We start from the raw sequence: 27,435 nt of genomic DNA, 5'->3' as shown, positions 1-27,435 counted from the left end.
GTTTTCTGACGATTTGATTCATTTAAGCGGTTGATTCAAATAACCACCGATTCAATTAACCGACTACCACTGTAAAAACATCCAGCGGCGAGTCCTTTATACTAACACTAGCTGCGTCGCCCGGCTTTGCCCGTGCTACCTCGAAAATAAAAGTTATGTCAAGTGACACGTGTTAAGTCATAAATTCAAAAGCAGAATAGAAGGATCAACAGTCAAGGATTATAAAATTTGAATATGCCCCGACTGTTGATTGTTCTATTCTGATTTTGAATTTATGATTTGTCTTATGTGTGTATCGATTATAAAACTATTTCTTTGGAGTAGTTATTCAGTAATCTTTATCTTTACTAATAATAAAGCAGTAAGTCTCTCTGTCCGGAGGATGTCTGTAGGATGTCTGTAGGATGTCCGTAGGATGTCTGTGACGCGCATAGCGCCTAAACCGTTCGGCCGATTTTCATGAAATTTGGCACAAAGTTAGTATGTAGCATGGGGGTGTGCACCTCGAAGCGATTTTTCGAAAATTCGATGTGGTTCTTTTTTTATTCCAATTTTAAGAAAAAAAGTATCATAAATTACGAAATTATCGTAACGTGGAACCGTAACATGGGCACAAGCCAATTGGCGAGATACGAAATTATCATAACGTGGAACCGTAATGTCGGTACAAGCCAACTGGCGAGAAAATTCACTATACATTATTTGTAAATATACAGGCGAACCAAAAGACCTTTTGATTTTTCTATTGCGGGCAAAGCCGTGCGGGTGCCACTAGTACTGAATAAAATTCTAAACTATTGTGCTTACATATTTTTTTAATAGTTTTTTTGGTTTTTACGCAGTTGGGTTTTTTGTTTTTATTTAATAATTATTTTTTATTTTACCCTTTTTAGTTAATTTTCATTGACTATTTATTACGATCATAAGACGGCAAATTTCGCAATCTTGTCACTTTATTGAGACAGTTTATATTGTGAGGATTATTAAGTAACTTTCGGTGGTCTAAACTACTGATTATTAGTCCCTCAAGGGACCTTACTCGGCTTAAAGCTACATATGCTTGACCTTTAGCAAAAATGCGTGAACTTAAGTCAACCACAGCTATACTAACAGCGTGGAAAAGTTGTCAGTCAAATCTTTCTCCCAAAAGTAAAAAAGCCCGTCAAGAGAGAACACGCGAAAGTCAGTCCCCTGAATCACGACAAAAACAAATGCATGAGAGTGTTGTGAAGGTTTATAACAACACCCTAATTTTGTAAAAGAATTTGACTCCATTATTTTATAAAAATCGACAAAACTTTATTTACATCACATATACTTCAAGAAGTCGTCATTTTTATTTTCTCAAGACCAAATTCATGGAACACGATCTCGTGCGTCTTTTTCACTTTTTTTTAATTACGTCTTGCCATTCGGCAGTTTGTGTTAAATAGAAATAAAATAATTAAATTTAAGAATTAAAAGACATTAAAAATATGGATGAAAATATAATACTAGAGAATTATCATTACGTGGTAATAATTTTGACTGAGAAGGGCACTTCAGTACCCCCTTCCCAGTAATGATGATAATAAATGCGTTGCCAAAAGTCACGCATTAACCACGAATGACATGTCCATAATTCTTTGGGAAGTGAACTGTTCGTCCATATTTTGTCCTATATGAAGTTTCTTCATCTTTTTTACGCATTTCTTCTTCTGGTTGGTTAACATTGTCCTTGTCAGCAGACAGAAATGCTGGTTTTAGCCTGTCTACAGACACAGTGACATTTTTGCCTTTTATCATTACTTTGAACACTTTCGCGCCGCGCTTGATGACTGCATAAGGTCCGTTGTATGGCGGCTGAAGACTTTTCCGCACCCCATCATTTCTGATAAAAACATGAGTGCAAGTTTTTAAGTCTTGTGATACGAAAGGCTTAATATTAGAATGTGATTTTGTCGGTAAAGGAGCAAAATCGTGAAATATATCTCTTAGCTTCTGTATCATAGTTTCAGGGCTTTTTATAACCGAATGTTCATCGAAAAAATCTCCTGGAAGTTGAAGTGAAGTTCCATAAACAAGTTCGGCTGGTGAAACATTCAGATCCGTTTTAATTGCTGCACGGAATCCTAGGAGTATGGTGGGAAGAACTTCAGTCCATTTTTCATTTCGTCGAGCTTTTAAAGCACATTTTAATGGTCGATGCCAGTTCTCAATAAGACCATTTGATTGAGGATGGTATGGTGAAGTTCTTATCTTTTCGGCACCAATGAATCGAGTTAATTGTCGAAATAGCTCAGACTCAAATTGACGACCTTGATCTGATGTAATTTTTTCTGGACAACCAAATCTTGAAATCCATTCAGACATCAACGTCTTAGCGACAGTTGGTGCTGTCATATCACAAATAGGATATGCTTCTGGCCATCGCGTTGCCCTATCAATTACCGTTAAGCAGTAATTCTTTCCTTCAGATTCTGGTAGTGGTCCTATTAGATCAATGTGTATATGGGCAAACCTAGATGTGTTAATATCAAATTTTCCTTTTTTTCTTGTCCACCGGGTCACCACTGAGAGTGTTGTGAAGGTTTATAACAACACCCTAATTTTGTAAAAGAATTTGACTCCATTATTTTATAAAAATCGACAAAACTTTATTTACATCACATATACTTCAAGAAGTCGTCATTTTTATTTTCTCAAGACCAAATTCATGGAACACGATCTCGTGCGTCTTTTTCACTTTTTTTTTAATTACGTGTTGCCATTCGGCAGTTTGTGTTAAATAGAAATAAAATAATTAAATTTAAGAATTAAAAGACATTAAAAATATGGATGAAAATATAATACTAGAGAATTATCATTACGTGGTAATAATTTTGACTGAGAAGGGCACTTCATGCAACATATTAGAGATGAAAATCGATAGTAGACTAAGTAAACAAACAATTCAGGCAGCGAAAACGCTACCTGCATTTGTCGCATGCTGTGTAGGACGCAGATAGCGCGCGATCCGATCCGAAACTGACAATATGGCGACTGGTTGTTTATATAGTGAATTTTGATTACTGTTATGTGTTTAGTGACACTCCCAAGATTAAGACAAATCAATTGACGTAAGATTTATTTAAATCGGACAAGAAGTTTAGTGTGTACAACGCCACATAAGAACAAACATACATACATAAACTCATAAACAAATTACCATCCATTGCGTCGCGCACGCGCAGTCGAGTAAAAGAATTAGCAACAGATCTTTCTTCTCAATGATTTTCTTAACGCTACAAATTTTAACTAAAGCATTGTTACGGAAAGTTGAGTTGAAGCACTGAATAATAATTTGAATGGAGGAAAGCCTTCGAAAATTTGGGATTTTATGTCGAAACCTAAGTATTATAATTAATAGTTTTTAATTCGCAACTCCAACAAACTGTAGGGGGCGCTGCAGTCACTGTCTAATGGTGGATGAAAAAACTAAAACAAACGCACGCTGTAACGTATAAATTGCTTCTTAACTTAGGAAATGACAGAAATTTTTGTTCGCATGTATGATTTTTTGTTCTTTATTCATTTGAAAAGATTTTTGAAAGTCTTTTGGTTATTTTGACCCATGTAGAAAGAGATTAGAAATCAAAAAGTATTACGAAAGTAAAAAAATTAATGCAGAACACACAGTAAGTTGTTCTGAAGCAGCCATTTTCACGATGTTGAATTCGGAATTCATAAATTTTTGGTTCGCTTCGAACAGCATTTTCATTTTGTACCGTTTTTTCTATACATTAGTACATATTATGTCCAATTTCGTGACGATTCCGGCATTTGTTGACATTTTTGTGACATTTCCGACATTTGTTGACATTTGTGTCACATAGTGCACATGCGTGACTGACTGTCAAGAGTAACATTTAACACTAGATAATTTATTTCTATGACTATATGATTGGATATCAAAAAAAAAAAAAAAAATAAATAAATAATTTGAATTTTGACATCTTGAATTCAAATTATGTTTTTCGCAATCACAAGTGTGTGTATGTAGACGTGTGTGTTTGTGTGTGGGGGTATGTGTGTTTGTGTGTAGGGGTATGTGTATGTGTGTGTTTGTCTGTGTGCTGGCATAAGTGTGTGGGTAGTTGTGCATATGAATGTGCGTATGTGTGTGTGTGTGTGGGGGGGGGGAATGTGTATGTGTGTAGGCATATGTGTTTGTGTCAGTGTGCAGGCATGAATGTGTGGGTAGTTGTGTGTATGTGTGTGTACGTGCGTGTGTGTGTGTGTAGCTGCGTATGTATGCGCGTGTGTGTAGGACATGGATGCAACCTGGAGACGGCTTTCGCTATAGGAGCAGCATTGTGAGGAGCCGGTCGACGGCGACAGGGTGCGGAGGGTGGCGGTGGGAAAATAAAAAGATAGGACATCAAAACAGTCAAATGAGAACAATAAGCAATCGTGATTGCTCAAAAAAAATCATCATGCATTTAATTCATTCGTCATGGAAATGATTTAACTGATATGCGAAATCTTGTCAAGATACATTATTCTTTCACACAATTTTAAAACCATAACCCTATAAACAGATTTTTGGCGGGACTCTTCCACCGATAATGACAGCTTTTGCAGAGCAATAAAGTAAAGTTGGCGCGATATTTTAGCGATAAAAATTCCAAACTTTTATTTTTTATTGTTCAAATTCTTAACGTTCTTTCTGGATTTTTCAATCTGTTCTGCGATAAATATTTTCAAGAAAATTTATTGGCATACTGTCTATTTCAGTTGGATGCTGTAGTAACAAAGGTTATTTAAATCATTTATGTGGAATTAGGTTAAGGAAAAGAGTAATTTTTCAGCATTACCCTAGTGTCCAGTCAATGTTGTTAAGTTCGCTTTTTTTCATCGAATGGAAAAACTGATATTTATTCAAATTCACTCAGAACAAGATAAATTAAATGTGTACTCACAGTTTATATCAGATATTTTTGATGTTACGCTGTTGCGAATGACGATTCTAAATGATGAATTACGCAAATAAAAAAAAAATACACATAACAAACTGTTTGTTTTGCCCAAAATGAACACGTGGAACGCAATGTTTTAGTTTTTTTGGCAGTTTTGTAAATATCCGCAAGGTAGCATATTCGAGATCTGGAGTTGCGAATTGATATTTCCGCTAGTTTTTATCTGAGTATCTTTACGTATTAATAGGCAAGCCGTTTTTTTCGGTACCGATTTCCTTCATTCTTTTTTTGTTCGGTAGCTATTGCCGAGTTTTAGTGTCATCAATAAAATTTTTTGAAATCAAACGCTAATTAACGGAGATATTAATAAAAAACGCATTTTCGTCCTAAATGGCTCCTTCTACGAGAACGAATGATCCAATTTTTTCGAATTTGATATGGTTCGAAAGGTCTTTAAAAAACGCCCCTAACGAAAAAATTGTCAGGGCGCCCGAGGTCCAATAACCTACATCCATTAGAAAAAAAGTTATAAGCGTTTTTTAGTTAGCGAAACTCAAAAATTTTAATTTTATCTCTTTTCTATTGTTGAAAAACATTGTTGGAAGCGTGAATCATTGAGTTTTAATTCATTTTTTAACCTCTTTTTCTACACGAAAAATGCATTTTATTGCTTCGAGCTTGGTATAAATGGAAAGCTCGCAAAAAATGCTTTAAAATACGGTTTACCCGGTTATACTGCGCGAAAATCGAAATCGCTATGTTGGCTAGAAACACCGCTAGAAGCAATTAAAAGTTAGTGAAAATTCATTTTTATTTGCTTTTTCACGCGACATAGTTAGCGTGAAGAAACTGCTGGATATAATATTGTGGTGTTGCCAATTCTCGCTTGAGCATAAAGAAACGAAATACTTGCATTTGTTTTTATTATTGAGGCTTTTTGGGTAACTATGTGCATTTAAAATATTTTCATTTTGATTATGTTTTCGCGATTTTAATGTTTAAATAAATTATTTTGAGGAATGAGGAACGACTTTCAGTTTCAGCTCCCAATAATACCTGCATTTGCTATCACCACAAACTGATCTCAAGGTGAAACTTTTGATAAAATTGGCGTATTATTACGACATCCAGTGCTTTCGCATGGACAATTACATGTTGCCGTGAGTAGAGTTCGTTCATTTGACTGTTGGAAATTTTATACTTAACGGCAAGATCATGCCTACTTTTACAAAAAAAAAAAAAAAAAATATATTGTTTGAACATAAGTTTTAAGTATTAAGGGTGTTTTGCGGCATCATTTCATTCAGAACGACTTCCATAATTGTGAAATTGGCGAACTTTATCCCTTTCGGCACCAATGCCAAAAAGTTAAATATTTTTCTTTTTCATTTGTAAAAAACGAGTACAGAAATGTCTATTTGCAAGGAACTGACTACGAATGAAGTCCCTCTTTAAGGCGGGGTTCATTAAATTGTAACCGTTCGTGACAAGGCGGAGGACATAAATGACAAGAGGAAGAGGAACATACAATGGGGAAAATGGGACATCGAGCTTTTTTTTGATAAGAACGCTTATGAAAAACAGTGTGATATGTGGCAAAGGGAAGAGGGTTTATGGTGAAGTGTGAAACTTTGCGACAAAGGGGAGAGAGATCAAAAATTTTGAAAAGTTCATTTGTCAGTTTTCCCCTAAACCGTAAACAGATCACACACACGATTTTTTAAAAATTTACACTATTATTGCGACGTCCACTGTTTTTGAATGGACAATTTTTAATGTAGCAAGTAGGATTCGTTCATTTGACTGTTTGGAATTTAATAATTCTAACGGCAGAGGTCAAGGAAACTTACTCAATAATATTAAACTTATTAAAAGAAGCATTGTTCATGCAGAAGTTTTACGTGTAATCTGAGTTCTGCAGGATCATTTCATGCGGGAAGATTTCGACAATTGTTAAATTGGCGGACGATTTTCATCTATTGGCGTCAGATTTTTGGCACTAACTGCAGCTCGAGAAATGTTTTTACTTTGCATACGAAAACAAAGAGTGGGGGAAATGTATATTTGCAAACGGTTGCCACAAAATAGGGCCTGTCCACGAATGAAGTCCCGGTTTAAGGTGGGGTTCACGAATTAGTAACAGTTTGTGACAAGGGAGAGGAAAGACAAGACAAGAGGGGCATATAATGGGATGAACGTGACAACAAGCTTTTTTTTTTAATAGGGACGTTTATGAAAAACAGCGTGACATGTGACAAAGGGAAGAGGGGGTATAGTGAAGTGCAAAACATTGTTACAAAGGGGGAAGAGGGTCGATAATGTTGAAAAGTGTGACATCAGTTATGCACCGGCCTTAACCATAAACAAATCACAAAATCGACCTTTCCTGCTATTATTACGACACCCAGTGTCTTTGAATGGACAGTTATATGTTGACACGAAAAGAGTTCGTTCATTTGATACTTGAAAATTTTTATTTCTAATGACGAAGAAGCAACTTACTCAATAATAGTAGACGTTTTATAAGTAACATTGTTCACACAGAAGTTTTACGTATAAATTGAGTTTTGTGATGCTTCATTTTATACGAGAAGATTATGAAAATTGGATAATTGTTGATTTTTATCAATTGGAGTCAATTTATTTGTTTCCAATGCCAGCGCGAAAAATGTTTTGCCTTTGCATACGTAAACAAAGAGTAGGGAAATATTTATTTACATAGGGTTAACACAAAGCAACATGATATCCAAAATAAATATTATTCAAGCCAGCAATTTGTCGACCACATCAATTTCTCAATGGGGTTGTTTTCTTCAATCAAAAGTACTACTTTTAGTCACTGAAATAGACAGAATAAGAGAAAAAAATGTTGAGCCAGAAGAAACTTTTATTTTCTCAACAATTGTTTTTTAAAACGTTTTTGAATGTCCGATTTTGGAAAAAGGCATGGTCTTTATGACGTTATAAGTGATGTACTTTGGCGCGCGACTCCATTGCCGCCCTAAATATTTACGGTTTGCTCTCAACCGCGTTTTCGGGTTATGGTAATTTGCTCTGTGCGGTAATGGCATCAATGAGTGGCATTTTATCGCTTTTGATGCCAAAAAATTAATTTCAATTTGCGCACCTATTAAAATTGTTAAAAATTATTATTTTTTTTGAAATTATTTAAAAAATGGTTAAAACCTTTGTTTTTAAGCATCCTCTTTCAGTAAAAGATACTTTGAAAATTTCGGAAACGACCCCATTAGCGAAATATCCCCTTTCATCCATTTATTTTGAGATTAACAAATAAAAAGCAAAATTGGAATAAATTATTACTGTGGTATAGTGTCTCCATATAAAAATTGTATGTTTTCAGATATGCAGTAAAGATGAATAAGAGTAGAAATAAAAATGTTCGAAATAGTTAAATTCATATAAGTTATCTCAAATATTCATTTTCGACCACTGGGCGAACATTAGTTATGTTAAATAGCCAACCATAATGACGGGAAAATTACGAATCTATTGATACCTGGTTCCGTGGTCAGTTCACTGGCGTTCGGGAGAAGTAACTTGTACATAGATACATTGATAGGTACATACGCTCAGCTTTTAATTATGTAAGATTTTTCATAGATAAAAGAAATGTCAGAGATGTCCATCCCTCCTCAGAGTAGAGCCCATCCCTTCAAAATACCCCGAAGACCCGCCGAAAATGAGAGCACTTCTAGAAAGAAGAAAAATACCCCAACCCCCTCCTCCCCTAAATTTTTTAACGGCTCAGTCTGCACCATGACCTTTTCTTCCTGGTGGGCACAAGGGAATATGTTACTGTACCAATTAGAGAATGTTTTTTTTTTTTTTGTAAAAATGTACTTAAATAAATTTGTGATGACAGCTCGATTAAAAAGAAATTATTTGCTTCGACTAATTTCGCATTTGTAAACAAAATTCGTGTTATCCATTAAATTTTCACCCCTTCTCCCTTTTTGATTAATGCTTCTTCTCCAATAATAAAAACAAATTATAACATGACAATATTAAGTAAAAATTCTTTAGTGAGTAAATATTTTTTTCCTCACAGAACATAATATTATATGTCCCTGTATCGAAGTAACAATGTTTCAAAAATGCTTTAAGTCAATATTCCTTTATGTTTGACTTGTTACATCACATATTTCCTGTTTACATTTTTATTCAATAATGCAGTTAAGTTTCTTTTTGAATTATTGAATATTTCGCACAGAAAAAACAAAAGCGACATTTTCTGAAATCAATATGCATTATGTCAAGATTCATGTAATACCAGAACGTACAAGAACTTTGATTCTATAAAATCAATAAAACCCTTATCAACAACTCGAAATCAGATGTCAAGAAAGCGTATTGGATTCCTGTTTTCTAAATCTTATTTTTTTTTTATTTCGTATTTCCCGTCGCATTATTATTTTTATTTATTTCGTTTATTGATTTTATTTATGTTTAATCTCATCGTTTTGTTTTACGTATTGTTGAGATTATATCGTCGAACAAGAATGATGTCGAACAAAACATCGTTCTGATAAATAAGAATGATGGTTTCAAATATTTTGCTGTACTGAGGAAGAGTACTTCCGTGCCTTACACTTAAAAAATGATAAATAATTGGATTCAGAGCAATGATTAATTGAGCAAGTGTAAAAGAGAAACCTTTGAAAAATCGCGTAAAAATATTTGAAAATTGGTAAAATTAAATGTGATACTTGGGTAGCAACACTAAATAGAAATGTTTAGAACGGTGGTGCCCAATAAGGTGGTTCTAAAAAATCAATTTCTTGATTTCGGAATCGTGTTACCTCTTATAAGTTGCAGTTTGGTATTCTCAATTGGGAAAAAATAATAAAAAAACTCTAAGTTGACATCTTTAGTTCGCGCATGAGGCTGAAAGTAAAAAAAAAAAAAAAAAGCTAAAAATTAAATTTTTCAAAAAAAAAAAAAAAAAAAAGAAAGTGTTTTTTTTTTTAACATTTTTTTTGTAACGCAACAGTTATAAATTGTCAGTATATAGCGTAGTTTGAACCTAAAAAATATTTTATAGCTTTTACATGAGATCTTTCGTTTGTGCATACGCCTTAAATTTGGCTAAAATCTCCTGTCCAATCTAAAGCGTATGCGCGAACTAAAGATCTTATGTAACAGCTATAAAATATTTTTTTAGGTTCAAACTACACTATATACTGATAATTTATTGTTGTTGCATTATGAAAAAACTAGCTGCGTTGCCCGACTTTGCACGGTCTACTTTGAAAATAAAAATTTTGTCAAGTAACGTATATTCAACAATCAGGCTTAAATAAAAGAAAAAAAAAACCATCATGCGAAATTTCCTCTCCAAACAATGATGACAGATATCGAAATACTTTTAGAAATTTAAATGAGAAAGATGGATTTAAAAAGCGTAACCAAGGAAACACAAAGTAAAATAAGTTTAAGAAGTGAAAATGAGAAAGATGGAAAAAAACAATGGATTCAAAAAGTGTTACCGTGGAAACGGAAAATAAAATGGTTAAAAACTTGTATAGAGTACAGATTTTTGAACTTCATTAATTCGCTTGTAACTTTTTTCCGATGGAGATAGAGGGTTAAACTTTTGACCAAAGGTCGAGTCAGATCTGGAGTAAAAAAAAGCCGCTCTTTTCAGTTTTGTGAAGAAAACTGTGGGACAATCCCTACACTTTTTATTGATAGATTTAATGAAGAAAGTAGTGGCTAAATTTCAGCTAAGCCAAAACAAAGTCGAACTAAAAATGCAAATAACTCCCTTCGTGATTAAGTTAGATCATTGAAGCAAATTGCGTAGAATGCGGAAAGTTCTACTCTTTCCAACGATATGTAATATTAATATGTGCAAGTAATTTTTCACCCCCGTAATCGGGAATTTATTAGAAAATTGGGCCCAAATTGGAATAAAAAAAGAACTATTCATCGATTTTCTTTCGAAAAGGTCTGCAAACCTTTTCAGGACTTAAAGGAACAAATTGTGAAAATTTCATCGAAATCGGCCGGGTAGTTCTCGAGTTTTGCGAGTACAAATACACAGATGCTTTTTGGGAACTTCATTTTATACTATGTAGAGATACAAAAAAAACAAATTTTATTATTTTCTGAAAATTTCAATTTTTAATATATATATATATATATATATATATATATATATATATATATATATATATATATATATATATATATATATATATATATATATATATATATATATTTTTTTTTTTTCAAGTTTTCAGCCTCATCCGCGAATTGAAGATGACAACTTAGAATTTTTTTTATTATTTTTTCCTTACTGAGGTTACCAAACTTGAGCTGTTGAGAGGCAACGCGATTCTGAAATAAAGAAATCGATTTTTTCGAACCATCCTAGTGCGCCCCCCGCGAGACACACCTCATATTAACTCTTGCGGCCCAGAACAAATATGAAATTTAACTATGTATTTTAAATTTTTTCTAGATGGCATGGAAAAACAAAAAAAAAAAAAAAAAATGAAAAACCATTACAAACCAAAAAATTGCTGTCGGACTTATAACATGTTTATTTTTATTGGTACGAATTTTTGAATCTGCTTTTTACAGACCATTTCGTGACTACTTGGCTTCAAATTTGCTGCAATAATTCTCAAAACCAAATGAAGATGATCAGTAGTTTTAGAAAGTTTCAGAATTTATTTTTTGTTTCATAACATTCATTGATTACAACGACGGTCCAAGTGGATCAGCTTTGAGGGTCACATATGGCCCGTGGGCCTTAGATTTTGCACTGCTGGTTTAAAAGATTTAAAAATGTAAAAATAATTTTTCACATCTTCTCTCAGCAAACAATTCGTCCACTGCTTCAAACACGTGTCGTGTTTGAATAAATTAGGGTCCCGCAAACGCTTCGTCATTGATTGATCAAAATAAAAAACTAATGTTTAGTGCATTTATATACGTTTTTCGTTACGTACAAGTCAAAATTATTTATGTGTACGTGAAATGTTAAAAAATGCAAAAAAATTTGCTTCGGAATTACGAAAAACCTGTATAAGCGAGGTTCTACTGTATTTAAAAAAACTCCAACCGCTTTGTTTCCCCTATTTTCCAAGAAGCTAAATCTTCATTTAAAACACAAAGCGTAAAAATAAGCTAGAGTAATTTTGTGAGGTATCTTTCTGATTTTCAATGCAAGAAACGCTTGTAGAGGCGTTAAAAATATCTCACATCATGTGTGTAACTATTTGTTATGATTTATGATCGTGAATCCGTTAAAAAAATTGTAACCTTTAATTTTGCTTTAAATCAAAGGCAATGTTGCATTGCAATAGCATTATATGCTTTTTTAATGCTGTTGCAATGCATCAAATTTAATGCTGTTGCAATGCATCAAATTTAATGCTGTTGAAATGCTTCACATTTAATGATGTTGCAATGGCTTACATTTAATGCTGTTGCAACGGTTTACATTTAATGCTGATGCAATTCAAAAATGAATTTTTTTAATAGTATTTTTTCTTATTTTTATTTATTCCAACTTTTAATCTATTCTCGATAAAAAAAATATTAAAATTTCATATCTGTCAATTATTTATTCAACTACTTGTATTTTTTTAGAAACTCTTTTAAAGCTTTTATGCGAGACCAAAATCTAAATGCAAAAAAATCCATGTAAAGTCGGATCTGAACGAGTAATGAAAAATTCGAAGTTCTTTTCAGAAACTCTGACACATCCTAAAAAACCTAGCCGGGAGGAGAAGCCAGAATTTTTTTTTCATGCTCCCACTTTTGCAAAGTTTACGCACTTCATGCTGCTGTAAAAATGTTTCGTCGCTCTTTCAAATATTTACTGTCGGAAGGGAACTGTGATCGTAAAGCAGCTCATCACGCGGATTTATTTCTCTGCTTACATAAAACCGACATAAAAAACGAACATTAGAGAAATCGCATTTTTATACCCTCAGCCATGGCGTTTTAAAAATCAAAACCGTGACTGAGAAGCAAGGAATAGCGGCTCGGAGGTGTAAATGTGTATTTTGCTGTGATTATGATACTACTGAAGATTCACTGGACTACAACTGAATTTTTGTACGTTTGTCGACTTATTCATACGATATTATCTAGGATACGTGCACATATTTGTATACTGTAAAAGCAGTTATTTTTGCGAGTCTTTAGGGGTCGTTTCCGTAAGAGTATTTTTTTTTTCTGAAAGAGCATGCTTAAAAACATAAGATTTGACCATTTTTAAAATAATCTTTCAGAGTTTAATTTAAAAAAAAAATTATTTTAATCGGTGCGCGGATTCAATTTTCTTTTTTACGCTTCAGTACATGACATCACAAGTGATGAAATGCCATTCACTGATGCCATTAGCGCAGAGCGTAATATTTAATTTTCTTCTTTACATACATTTACTGGCAGCGATATGGTTGATAGCAAGCGTAGTGCGCAATATTTAATTCGCTTCGGAATCATCATAACCTGGAAACGCGGAAGACAGAAGCGAAAGTACATCACTTGTGACGTCATAAAGACCACGCCTAATCTAAAAAATCGGACATTTAAAAAAATTAATTAAAAATTAAACGTTTTGAAAAAATTAAAGATTTTCCTCGCTCCATGTTATTTTTTTTTTTTTTTTTTTTTTGCTCGATCTATCAACTTCAATGAGTAAAATCAGTACTTTTGACTGATGGAAACAACTCCATTACCTCGAAAATGAAAAGATCATGATTTTACGTGGTGAAAATTTCGCGAATTTTATATGAACAGATCCGAAAGTTGAAAATTTTGTTAAGGGAAAATATTTCGTGAGGTTTAAACTTTCGCGATTACGACGGGCTTGCGAAAGTCGCGAAAATGAAAGCGTCGTGAAAAATAAGTGCTTTTACAGTATTCACTGCATACAAAGTGTTAAAAAGAAAATTGAAGGCTCCATAACGTATGGCTGACGAAACATGTGACTTCCATCGAGGGAAAATAGTCCTACTGATAGCTGTAAAAATGTGAGCCAAACTGCCATATTAAAAGTACTATTTTACCGATCTGAAAAATATTTAATTTCTCGTCATACTTCACAAAGAACCAAGCATGGATAGAAATACTATCAGTTGACTATTCACTAAGTTTAATTTTATCAATCGGTAAAATGGGGCTCTGAATACTTTAATGAAGGCCTAGAGGGTGTCTCCCCAGTTTCGCCGACATTTAGTCCTCCCCCCCTTGTTTTCCCGTTTTAACCATACCTTTTGATATATTAAAGGGGGGGGGGGGGAATTTGAAATGTCGGCGAAACTGGGGATAAATTGTTTAGACAGTTATAAATATAAAATTTTAAACTTAAATTTTAATTAACGCATATTGACAAAAAATATTTGGGTTCGAATGTTGCTTTTACTCTTCATATTAATTGCCCCATTTACTGTACGTCGCAACATTGGTCGTCATAAATTACGAAATAGGAATAATTTATTTCTTGTTTCCATTCGACCTTTTTGATTTAGCGTCTCTCCGACAGCGTTAATTTAACCCCCCCCCCCGGGGGCCAGTAATACCCCCCATTGTTCCATACGCAAGCTTTACAATAAGCGAACCTTCCCTCCCACTTTCCAAAAATTCTAAATAAAACACCTAGTTCAACACATTAATACTGAAAAAACATGACTTAATATTTACAACTTGGAAACATTTAAGATTTTAAAATATTTTCCCATTAATAGTCTTGTTTAAAAACTTTCCGAATAGCAGTTAAAAATCTCAATTTAACAGTATAAAAAGAACAAAATGTAGTTACTGGTTGAATATTTCTCGCGAAAACATTTACTTCAAAACAGATTAGATACAATAAATTTCAATATTCACATCAAAATTCATCAGAAAATTGCTTGACATTAATTAATTGTGTCCAAAGTTTCCCACGAAACTGAGAGCTAAATGATGTGAGCAAAAAAACTATTTAGGTTCATAAGAAAATTGAATTCTCTGGTTATCAAGAAAGAAATATCCGCCCTTGAAACTAATTGATAAGAGGAACAATTATAAATGCAGGATTTTCTAACCATTATTAAATAATAATTCTTACACATTGACTAACACGAAGTCTTTTCTTTCAGCATGATAAAAGAGTTTAACTAGTGCCCTGAGCCCATGCCTATGGCGGTGACAGATAATGTAGTCTAGAACTTTCAACTTTTACTATTTATTACCAAAGACGATAATTAATAAAGGATAAACTCTTAAATCTAGCTTTATTCATTATATTTTAATTAGTACTTCATTTTCTCTTATAAATTTATTCTTCGGGCAAAATTTGTCATAATCATTTAAAAAGAATCGACATTGCTATGTGATTATAAATGTATGTTACAGAATTGTCTACAGGGAGTCAAACAATATATATCAAAAAGTAATTTAATATTTGAAATTCATTTAATTTATAGCTTGTCTTTCAGCTTTAATTAAAAAATACATTTAGTCGTAAGAATGTCCACCACACACATCTGCACACACACACACATACAGTGGCTCCCAAAAGTCTTCGTACACCTACGACTTTCAAAGAAATAGGCTCCAATCCATTGGTTAGAATTAATATTTCGGAATAGGTATTTAATTATAAAATCTATGATCAATGTTTAACAAAACTACATGAAATGATTTTAAAAATATTAAAGCTTAATTTTTAAAAATTCAAATACCAAAAAGTGCCGGAAATTTTATCTCATAAAAGTCTTCGTTCACTTTATAAAATGTCTATATATTATTGAATAATCTAAGTTTTTATTAAGTTATTAGTTAGTAGAATATCATACTGTATTCATAACACCTTTTAAACGTCTGGGAATAGATTTCATTCTTTTTCTTTCTTTTTTTTTTTTGCATAATTTCTGAGTAATTGTTCAACCACACTTCGAGTATTACTGTTTCTAGCTCTATTTTCGTTTTAAAGCCGTATTTTCGTAATCTAGCCTCCAGATATCTCTAAATACGTTACATTAGGTTCAAATCTGGAGAATGAGGGTGTATTTTCTAAACTTTAGGACAATTTTCGAGGCAATAGACGCAAACGTTGAAAACCGTGTGTTTCTTATCGTTATCTTGATAAAAAACCAAGTTGTTTCCAATAACCAAATTTTTGGCTAAGAGTTCAAAATTGGTTTTTAAAATATTTAAAGGAACATCATGATTCATTATTTCATCAAAAAATTCCAAACTACCTTGTCCTGATGCTGGTAAGCACCCTCACACTAGAACTCCTCCTCCGTCCTGATTAACTGATCCAACTAAGTTCTGAAGATTAAGTTCCTATTTTTTTCCTACTTACAATTATACAACAATTTAACCGAAAATGTTGAATTCATTTTTATCTGTAAGTAAGACGTAATTCTAAAACGTTTTGAGCTTATTTACCATTGATTTTGCGACGAAAAGGGTAAGCTTTCTGTTTTACGCACGACCAAGAAAATTTCTGCGGGAAGAGACCCCATTTAATCCAGCTAATCAGAGAACTTGGCGAAAAATTTCAGGTGAAAATTAAACGTAAAACTTTTCTTTTAACTCTGTAGAAACTTTTACAGCACTCAAATGTGTATTTTTCATAATTTTTTTAACTTTAAGTCTCCGATCACATTTTGTCAACTTTGCCGGTTGACCTTTTCATACCTTGTTTTGGGTCCGATTCCTTTCTTTAAAGCATTTTATTAAGCTTTTTTTTCTATAGAATGGAATAAATTAACTAATTTAGAGACTTCTCAAGCCAATTTACCTTCACTGTAAGAAAAAAAAATCAAATTTCAAATGGTGTTTGTGGTTTTTTACGAATACCAGCCACTTTATAGTAATAAGCACAATATTAAGGAATAAATTAACGAAAAATTAAAGCCAAATGACTTATAAGGATCAACACAATGCAAAAAATATTAATAAAACGGCATATGATAATTTTAATCATGAATTTATTCGAAAATATTCGATGTACGATGACTTTTGTGGCGTGTTATTTCTCTGTCTCTTCGTTTTTTGACCCATTTCAGAAAGAAAATCCGTCGATATTTTGAAGAAACCAATGGGTTGTATTTAGAATGACATAGGAATGATGTGAAAAAATATTGGACTTCATATTCGAATTATTTTGGTTTTACTAAAAAGTTTCAAAGTGTACGAACACTTTTGGGAGCCACTGTATATATATATATATATATATATATATATATATATATATATATATATATATATATATATATATATATATATATATATATATATATATATATATATATTAGGATGGTCCTTATTTATATGGGAAATTTTTTTTTGCGGAATTCAACAAGTGACGCCCCCTAGTTCTGTGACACTATAATAAAAAGTAACGTGTGCAAAATTTGAACTCGATCAGTCAATAATAACACGTGCCCCTAGGTCGTTCAAATTTAACACTTTTGATAATTTTCCCACAAATCTTCCGAGTTTTTACTTCAGACCCAGTACATCGTTTCTCCTAGGTTTGCAAAATATTTTTATAGTGAGTTAGCACTAAAATTAACCTTTTTAATTACTTTATATCATCTAAAAATTTTACTTTGAATAAGAATAAAATAATGCTTTAGAAACTTTCCTTAATCGTACGCTTTTCACAATGTATCTCGATAGTGTGTATTTTTTTTCCGATAGCCTTGGACGGTCTTTAAAATAAATTGCTTTGTGGCTCATATTTGGTAAATTAGTTGTGAAATTCTTCGATTAATATTGTGCTCCTTTTTCAGTTGTATCATTCACAATTTTCAGTATTTTAACAATCTCTCTTTCCTTTAAATAGCTTAAACATTTTGCCATGAATCAGGATCAAATAGGAAAAAATCTTTTAGTATTTGATACTTATCAAACAATTTTATTGACTCGTAATTGATTCTATAAAGAGAAAGATCTTTACTAAGAAAGTATTCTAAATCATCTACTGTTATCTGAAATTTGTTAAACAGTCATCAGACACGTCTTCCTTATCGCAAGCATTTTTTGGACTAGTCTTTTCCTATCTTCAAAGTAAATTCCTTCATCCAATACGGACAAAGCTACTAGTTTATGGGACATTCCAAGGTATTTTTGACATTTATATAGAGTCCGTAACGTGACCTTTCTTGCCATAACTTTTTAATTTACTGTTTGATTAGCATATTATTTTATTTTGATCTTTTCCTACCAACACACGTCAAATCAAAATAATTTGCAAATCAAACGGTAAATTAAAAAGTTATGGCAAAAAAAGGTCACGTTACGAACTCTACATAATGTCAAAAATACCGTGGAATGCCCCTTACCCCCTAAATACCATAAGTGATTTATGAATTTTCCAATCTCTTCTTCTGCTGCATGTTTGTCGTCATTTTGTACGCTACTAGTTTTTCAGAACTATTATATTATTCAAAGGAGCCTCGATTGGGTTGCTGCGAAAAACCATATCTTCAACAGCATTTAATTATAAAAGAGCTTTGTAAAACAGCATTGAAGGGCTTTCTTTTCATGTAAGGTCAATTTAAATTATTTCCTAAATATAAAAATTTTCAAACAAAAATTCCTTTTGCCACCCATGTGGCTCAGGGATAAGCTCCAGGTTGCCGAAAACATATCCCTGTAGGAGGAAATTCATCAGGAAATATTATTACAAGTTATCAGAATTCTCTGTAATCTTTCTCAATTCCGCTTTTTACGAACGATAATATGTCATCCATTTCGTCTTTTAGAATTTAAGTGGTATGTGTACTTGATTAAAATGTTATAAGTTCTGAATGATGGAGATCTTTCCACAAAATTTTGAAGTGCTTAAATAATTGAATATCTGATCTAGAACTAAAAAAGGCAAGAACTTCTTTAAGATCACACTCTACAGTACGATTTCAAGTGCATGATAATGGCAACCCAAATGTAATACATCACCGTTCAGTTTTTGTTCTAAAAAATTGCATGCACAATTTATACGGTTGGTATTGCAAGTCGTTGTGTCAAACACTACAGCTAGAACAGTTAGCAATAAAGAGCTATCATCTAAGATGTCATATACAACTGAAGAAATATCTAAGGAATTCCGAGTAGCTGTTCAATATTAGGACCTGAAGCTATCACGGTAATTCTGTTGGCATTCTTTTTCCAGTTACATCTGGATGTAGCTTTGTATCCCAGTGAATAACTACAAAATCTAAATTTAAATTCATGAAATTTAATTTTACCTCTCGAAGATTTTCTTTTGCTCTCTTAAGGAATGTACGATTGATCACTAGGTCATTTGGATTTAAATTTACTGCATCTATATAGGCTGTAAATAAATGAACAACATCTTTATCCCTAATATGGCATTTGTCTAACAGCGATGAAAGGCGAGCAGATATCAATAGTTGTCAAGCTCTTTTGCTGTGGTCACGGAGTAGGAAGAAGGAGAGAAATGTCCTACGGGATTGCTAGTGTAAAAGTGGCAACGCTTGTTCACTATTTCCAGAGGGCGCTGTATGTGCACCGCTCCCGACAATCGCAGCAGATCAATGTAAATGATGCTAAGTTTCTCATTTTTTTAGAGGCAGCTATTAAAGCAAAAAAAGAAAAAAACTACTGGAAATTGGTTGTAATAAGGGGACAATATAGTGGACGATGTACGGCTTTCGTCCACAGAAAGTTAGCGCAGTATTTTGATGGCAAAATTTATTTTATTTTTCGTCACCAACTTGCCGAATTCGTCTGCTATTAATATTGCGCTGTGCGATGTTTTATTTTTTACGAGTTGGAATGTTTCTATTCCTGTAAATAATTGACGAAATGAGAATGTAGTAGAATAAATTACGTAAATCCTTTTTATAATTAGTTGTAAATTTCGTGACATGTTTCGAGAACTAATTAAAGCGAAATAATTTTTTGCTTTCACGACCTTCAACAGATAAAAATAAATGTTAATGTTCTATTCACTTAACTTCAAGCTGATATTAATTATAATAATTTTATTCACGTGTTTACTCACTGCTTAAACAGATTGCATTTTTTTCGACAACCAAATGGAAAAAAAATCGAGAAACCTTATTCATTCAAAAAAATTATACATTGGAACGCTTTTTTGAGATAGTTTGTGGGGTTTTCTGTTGAAAATAATCATGTGTATTTTTTAAATAAAAAAGGTTTCCCGATTTTTTTCCGATTTGGTTGTAGAAAAAAATGCAATAATAATAAAAAAATAATGATAACAATTCTGTTTAAGCAGTGAGTAAACACGTGAATAAAATTATTACAATCAATATCAGCTTGAAGTTAAGTGAATAGAACATTAACATTTATTTTTTTCTGTTAAAGGTCGTGAAAGCAAAAAATTGTTTCGCTTTAATTAGTTCTCGAAGCATGTCACGAAATTTACAACTAATTAAAAAAAGTATTTACGTAATTAATTCTACTACATTCTCATTTCGTCAATTATTTTCAGGAATAGAAACATTCACACTCGTAAAAAATAAAACATCGCACAGCGCAATATTAATAGCAGACGAATTCGGCAAGTTGGTGATGAAAAATAAAATACATTTTTCTATCAAAATACTGCGCTAACTTCCTGTAGACGAAAGCCGTACATCGTCCACTATATTGGCCCCTTATTACAACCAATTTCCAGCAGTTTTTTCTTTATTTTGCTTTAATAGCTGCCTCTAAAAAAAATGAGAAACTTAGCATCATTTACATTGATCTGCTGCGATTGACGGGAGCGGTGCACATACAGCGCCCTCTGGAAAAAGTGAACAAACGTTGCCACTTCTGCATAGTAAAGATTTATCTCCTTCCCTTTAATCTCCCTGGCTGTGGTAATCCAGCTGTAGAAAACAAAAGTTCAACAGGTTAGGATAGATAGATACCCATTTCGGTTTCTAAATCTTGTGAATCGCAAGAATTTGATGATAATAAAGGACTATGTACTTAAATAGAAGAAAATTAATTTAAAGTATTGATTTCTACATTGTTCCGATCTGAATATTTTTTAAAATTTAAATTTAGCTATGGAACATACAGTATATTTTTATGGTAGCAGTAATCGGGGATTTTTCGAAATTTATATTTTAAAAATTAAAAATTGCATAAGCATTTAGGTATATTTATAACTAAAGAACAGCGAATTCAAATATAATTGCAGTTACTTATATTTATGGTATTGGAACCTTGCGCCTCTATTTGACACACCTATTACATACACAGGGAATTTGTAAATCAGCATCCCCCAAAGCCTGAAGGAGGCAGTTTGTTGTTGTCAAAGATCGTTCATTAATGGCATAGGTCATTCCTTAATGGACTATAGAATCCCTTGTGTCCATCTGGATGGGAAGAAACGTTCCCATTTCGCTTGGTTGAAACAAGCGCAGAAGAGCGGTACGCTTGACCCAAGGCCATTGGTGTACATTTTATTCTCTGTAACATGTTAAATTTTACAGAATGAAAGTGAGAGAATGGTCGATCTGGAAGTAGCAGCACCTATTGAGGTTCAAAATTACTTTAAATATAAAACGTTAGAATATTTTTACATAAAAATGAGAAAATCCGCAATTTTTTCTTCGAAACTCAAAATAGGGGGCCCTGGGGGCACGTGTTAATATTCATGGATTGATTTAAAATTTTGCAAGGATCATTTATTTGTACAATGGAACGAATTGAGGGGGCGTCGCGTAAAATATCTGCAACTTCAAAAATAAGGACCACCCTTATATATATATATATATATATATATATATATATATATATATATATATATATATATATATATATATATATATATATATATATATATATATATATACAGTAGGACCTCCATATATCGAACTTCCACATTTCAAAAATTTTCTATGTATCGAAATCCCAGCAAATTTCTGTGTTCATTACATAGAAAAATTGTTTCTATCTATCGAAAAATCTCTATATATCGATTTTTTTCGAGATATACGTAGGTTTTTTTTCCACTTTAGACTGTTTGCCTCATGAAAAATGAAGTTTAGGGGAGAAAATTATGTTCACTAAAGGTTGCTACGGAACTCATAAGGAATCTGGGGTTGAGGGGTGTGTAGATAGGTCATTGTGTTCCGTTCTGTAGTTCTTTAAGTCCCTCCAGTTGTATTTTAAATCTTAGTTGTAACCAGTAACATTGTAAAATCAGGTTTCAAGTTATCCCTCTTGTCTGTTGATTGTCATTCCTAATCTTTTTAGCTTCAGTAAAAATCATTCAAGTTAAGTAGATTGATTTTTTACTTTTCTTTCGAATACATTGTCAAAACGAAAATCCCCTAATGTTGCGGATCAAGTTGAATTGACGAAGAATGAAGATGTATGAAGGCGCAAAAATGTAAATTCTGTTAATTTTTTAATTATTAACTTTCATTCAATCCAATGCTTTTATAAATTAGAAATTGGGTTTTATACACGAAAATTAGCTTTAAATAAGTCTTAGAAGATTTTTTTTACGATAAAATAAAAATCGTTTCTATGTATCGAATTTTTTTCTGGCAATTTGCTACTTCGATGTATGGAGGTTCGACTGTGTGTATGTATATATCTATATACTAGCATTCCCGTACCCGGCATTGCTCGGGTAATGGAATTAGCAGAGGTTAACAGTGCTTAGTGCACCTAGTTTCGAAAATCTCCTATAACAATTACTTATTACCTATAACTTTTTCTAATTTGGGGAGGATCCCGGGGACCCTGGACTCCTTATATATATATATATATATATATATATATATATATATATATATATATATATATATATATGCCCTTGTCCTTAACCGATCTTTAACTGTTATTAACGATCCTTTTAAAGTATTGATTATCTTTGCAAACACAGGTCATCCACATTTTATTGTTATACCTATGTTTAAGCTAGAACTTCTTTGTATACAACATTTTTAGTTTTTTTTCTGGTGCTAAAATTATTAAACTGCTTGTTGAACTGGCTTTGGAGCAAGCTACATAACATTGGTCGTGTGAAAAAAAGTCTTCTCTTAAATCGATCCCTGCTACTTTTAATGTCTGTCCTTGTGACTTATTAATGGTTATTGCAAAGCAAACTTTAACAGGAAACTGCACTCTTCTAAATTCAAAAGGATAGTCCGCCTGTGATGATGTTCTTAAAAACTTCGTTTCTAGTTTTGAAAAAATGAAAGCAAAAGACAGAAACATTATGATTTGACTTGAGAAAAGCCTCGAAGAATCACGTGAGAAACAAAAACAATATCAAATTTATAGTTCGCTATCGACCAAAAGTTGAGATGAAGTACTGAATAATGATTTGAATGGAGGAAAGCCTTCGAAAATAAGGGATTTGAATTTCAATGACAGGTTTTAATTTCGCAGAAATTAAGAGGTTTTAATTAATTTCTCCGAACTAATTGAGATTTCGAAAAATCCTTTCTTAGTGGTTACTTTCGTAATCATGCGGACATGCCTGCCAAATTTCAAGTCTGAAGCTTCAGCGGTTTCGGCTGTGCGTTGATATATATATATATATATATATATATATATATGTATATATATATATATATATATATATATATATATATATATATATATATGTTATCTCAGGACATTGATTTTTATATATTAAGATATATATTTGATAGCAATATAAAAATTGAACAGGAAAGAAAAATTTTTTTAAAAGAAGGAAAAAAATGAAAAAATCCCAAAATACCCTAGGGCCTCATCAGGGGGTACTCCCCAAGGGTAGAGAAAAACCATGAGATGTTTCGTGAGTGCTGCTGGCGAAATTGCCTAAAAAAGCAGCACTAGTCCCCGACATCTGACAAATCAAGCAATTGGGGTACTGAAAGTCCAGAATATCAGCATGACATGAAATACAAACAATGAACCTTTTACAAACGAAAAATACAAGTTTTATCTAAAGAAAATAGTACAATATTTAAGCTACAAAATTTATATAAAGAAAATAGAACAATATTTAAACCACAAGAGAAACAAAATTCAGGAGGTCCCGGAGTATTTTGGGATTTTTTCATTTTTTCCTTCTTTTAAAAAATTTTTTCTTTCTTGTTCAATTTTTATATTGCTATCAAATGTGTTGTCTACCAGTATCATAGAGCAGCCAGTGGCGCCTATTGAACTGAGTAGTGAAGTTCATTTTGGTTGACTTGTCCAGACAATATATGATAGCGTTTCTTTATATATATATATATATATATATATATATATATATATATATATATATTGGGGTGCCCACAACCCTAAGAGAAAGGGCGTACCCCCTAAACATCACGATGACCCCCCCCCAAAAAAAACAGCACCCCCAAAAAAAGTAAAAAATACCCTTTAAAATAACCACCTAAAAATTTTAGTAGATGTAACAATATGTTTTTGCAGTGGATGCAGGAATTATACTTCTATATTAACTAAACAGTAGGAAACTTCGCTTTGAAAATTTCTCAGATATCAATAAATCAAGTCGTTAAATGGGACAGTGTTTTAATGAAAACTACGTGTTGTATTTGGTGATGTATAGAGTTTTTGAAATCGTTCATTAAGAGCAGCATTAACGACCAATAGACGCGCAAAAATCCGTCAAAAGGCAATAAAGCATTCAATAAAAATATTGTACGCTAAATTTTTAAATTTGGCCACGTTGTCCAGCCTTTTAAAATACACGTTTTTTAAAAAAAATTATCATTGAGTATCATATATTAATATTGAAAAAAAAAAAAAAGACAGACTGATACAATGTTTACATGGGTCTTCCTTCTCATAACTGATGGAGTTGTTATATTTTTCCTATTAAATTATATCCTTGCTAATTTCAATCATATTATAAAATACAAAATGAAGATTTATACTATGGATGAAGTTCAAAAAATCCAATGAAAGTTCTTTGGTTAACTAGAGCAAATGTTACGATGATAATTAGTTCAAATCTAGCTTGTAATTTTATTGCTCAATTCTATTAAAAAACGGGAAAAAAATTAATTATTTTAACGCTGAGAATATTTTTGAAGAACTATTTTTTAGTACCTTTAAAGCTGTTTTTTTATTCAAGGATCGTAAATGTAAGCTTTCATTTCCGTGTTTGTTTTGAACGGATTTGTTTTTATGTAAACTAATTAAAATTTTATTTACTGTTAACTGTTTGTTAGATACACAATGCCGCGCTTTTTGCAAAGATAGTTGGAAATTTGAGGCTCTAAAAAACTATATATTTAGTTGTTTCCATTTACGAGGAATACGGTTGAGAAATTCAATTGTTTTGGAGAGTGGAGAGATGAAATATTGCACCATTAAACTTGAGGGCGCCCATGAATAAAACTATAAGCGATACAAGGATTTTCAGATACCTAGATACAGGAGATGGGGCAACTCTTCAGCTGCCCTTTCATGCTCTTTAGTTCACGCATTCTACACTCGATTAATATAAGATGTTTGTCGTACGTCGTTTTTTTTAGAATATTTTTTTATAAAATATCTCATGGATTTTTCTATCAAACGGAACATATTTTCTTTCTCCTTCCAACACTAGATGGCAGCAAGTGCGTGTTAGGACGGACGAAGTTGAACCCAGAAATATTTAGTCGTATTGTTTACCCGTAGGGTAATTAAAAGCCACCGAAATAATGCTTCTCACTTACAACTAACATGTAAAAAAAAAAAAAAATGTTGAGCTTGATATGAAATTTATTTTTATGGGATTAGGATCCTTTCAGTTTTTAAAGTTTAAGGTATACCGGAGCACGTTTACGCGGATTTTTTTCAATGAATTTTCTAATTTTTATTGCGGTTTTATGAAGCAATTAATGGATTCAAAATTGGTACATTCGGTTGTTGCTCAGCTTGTGTTTTTAACCATTAAAAAATTATTTTTGAGTCCAAGTAGGTTGCGTAAACTTGCCCCGGACACCAGGCACGTTTACGCATATTCATTTTGACACTTAACATGGTTCTGTTAGTGTTTTAAACGTAATGTCTTACCATTGCTAAAATAAAAGAAATTTATTACATACTGAATAATGTATGAAGTGAAGTTGAAGGGGCGTGAAGAGGGCACTATATGATTGGAAACTATAAGATACGAATGTGTAACTTAATTAAAAATTAAATGGCAATTTTCATTATTAAATAGCCGGAAAATACTAAAAATGTTTGAGACATTTTGGAGCGAAAAAAGTGTCAGGGGCACGTTTAAGTAAGACACAGTAAGAACGATCGTAATGGTGCTCCGAAGTTCAACGCGTAAAATTGCGCCGTCGCCAAGTTTGGATTTATTTTTAACTTGCAAAAAATTTCGTAACATTTCAGTTCATACAAATACAATTCTCAAAAAAGGATAAAAGTCTGCTAATTTTTAATATATAATTATTATGATTAAGGGCACTGCGTAAACGTGCCCCGGTTTACCCTAAACCAACAAATTTAGTTATGTAATAGCTTTAAAAAAAAACAAAAAACAAAAAAAAAAAAAAAAACAACAACAACCCAGAAATGGTTGTTTAAACGGCTTATAAACCTGCTATAGAGTATCAACAAAACAACAACTAGAATTTGCATTTCATAAACAAACTACTATTTTTACTTCAAACAAATAATACAATTTTTCGATACCGTGTGCAGTCTATATGACCTATTTGAGTAGAAACCATTGTTTACCCCTGATCATTTGAAATTGACCTTGCACAATGAACACACACATTACCATTTTCATCTTCATTTTCACTGCTCCATTCTTCCTTTTCTCCAATAACTTTAAATTTGGTTCTCCCCATATTGCGTATTTTGCTCAATATTGCGCCTTACCACATATTGCGCTCTTCTCCAACCTACCTGATTTTCATTATAAACCACATCAATTAATTGCACTTAAATTGAATAAAAGCCGAAGACGGATGTAGGGCAATGTGGGGCAAAATGAACTAGCGGAGCAAAGTGAAATGGTGAAATATTTGCTCCGTTTTTAGTGCCACTTACCTAGTAATAGCTTAACTGTGTATTAACATATGCAGTCTATTCCAGCCAGTCACAAAAAAGGAAAAAAAAGCAAAACGTATGATAATAGAAGCAATTTTCAAAAACTGATACTCAAATTGTAATATTTTGTTGTAAGTCAAAAATTATTTTGATATTATCAAATGATAAAATTCTTGTAATTAGCATTTTAAATATTAATTGCGACCTTCTCATATTCGATGCTGTATTTATTTAGTTAATATTTAGCTTATTTGTATTTTAAATATTTTTCACAATTAGTCAAGTGTATGCGGGACAAAGTGGTTAAGGTAAAGTGAAATAGTTTATTTCGTTTATACTCATTCAATCATTTACTGAATTACTTACGTATTCATTTATTTTCATTTCTTCATTTAATATTTCACTTATTAATTCATTTTTTCACTTATTTCCTTACTCATTCACAATTTTAATCACTTACTTATTTTTCCTCAAGAATTAATTAATAAATCAATAAATTTATTAGTTTATTGTTTCATTATCTTTT

General features: G+C 32.2%; 1 protein-coding gene across 1 annotated transcript; it reads right to left on the bottom strand.

The window, feature by feature from the left end:
* Positions 1-1,596: 1,596 nt before the first annotated feature.
* Positions 1,597-26,707, bottom strand: LOC129226764 (uncharacterized). Its single transcript, XM_054861394.1, has 2 exons — positions 26,638-26,707; positions 1,597-2,111 (listed from the first exon to the last, which is right to left on the bottom strand). Exons 1-2 carry the CDS (start codon positions 26,705-26,707, stop codon positions 1,597-1,599), a joined length of 585 nt encoding a protein of 194 aa, XP_054717369.1.
* Positions 26,708-27,435: the final 728 nt, after the last annotated feature.

This window comes from Uloborus diversus, chromosome 7 (assembly GCF_026930045.1).
Source record: "Uloborus diversus isolate 005 chromosome 7, Udiv.v.3.1, whole genome shotgun sequence".
NCBI classification, from domain to species: Eukaryota; Metazoa; Arthropoda; class Arachnida; order Araneae; family Uloboridae; genus Uloborus; species Uloborus diversus.
The sequence above is the reverse complement of the archived record's forward strand: the minus strand, read 5'-3'. Positions and strand labels throughout refer to the sequence as shown.

What these genes read in the sequence shown, in the direction of transcription:
- LOC129226764 (XM_054861394.1), bottom strand. Translation starts at nt 26,707, where the DNA reads ATGGGGAGAACCAAATTTAAAGTTATTGGAGAAAAGGAAGAATGGAGC. An exon ending in TGAAAATGAAGATGAAAATG is followed by an intron (nt 2,112 to 26,637) that starts GTAATGTGTGTG and finishes CCATACTCCTAG; the next exon opens with GATTCCGTGCAGCAATTAAA.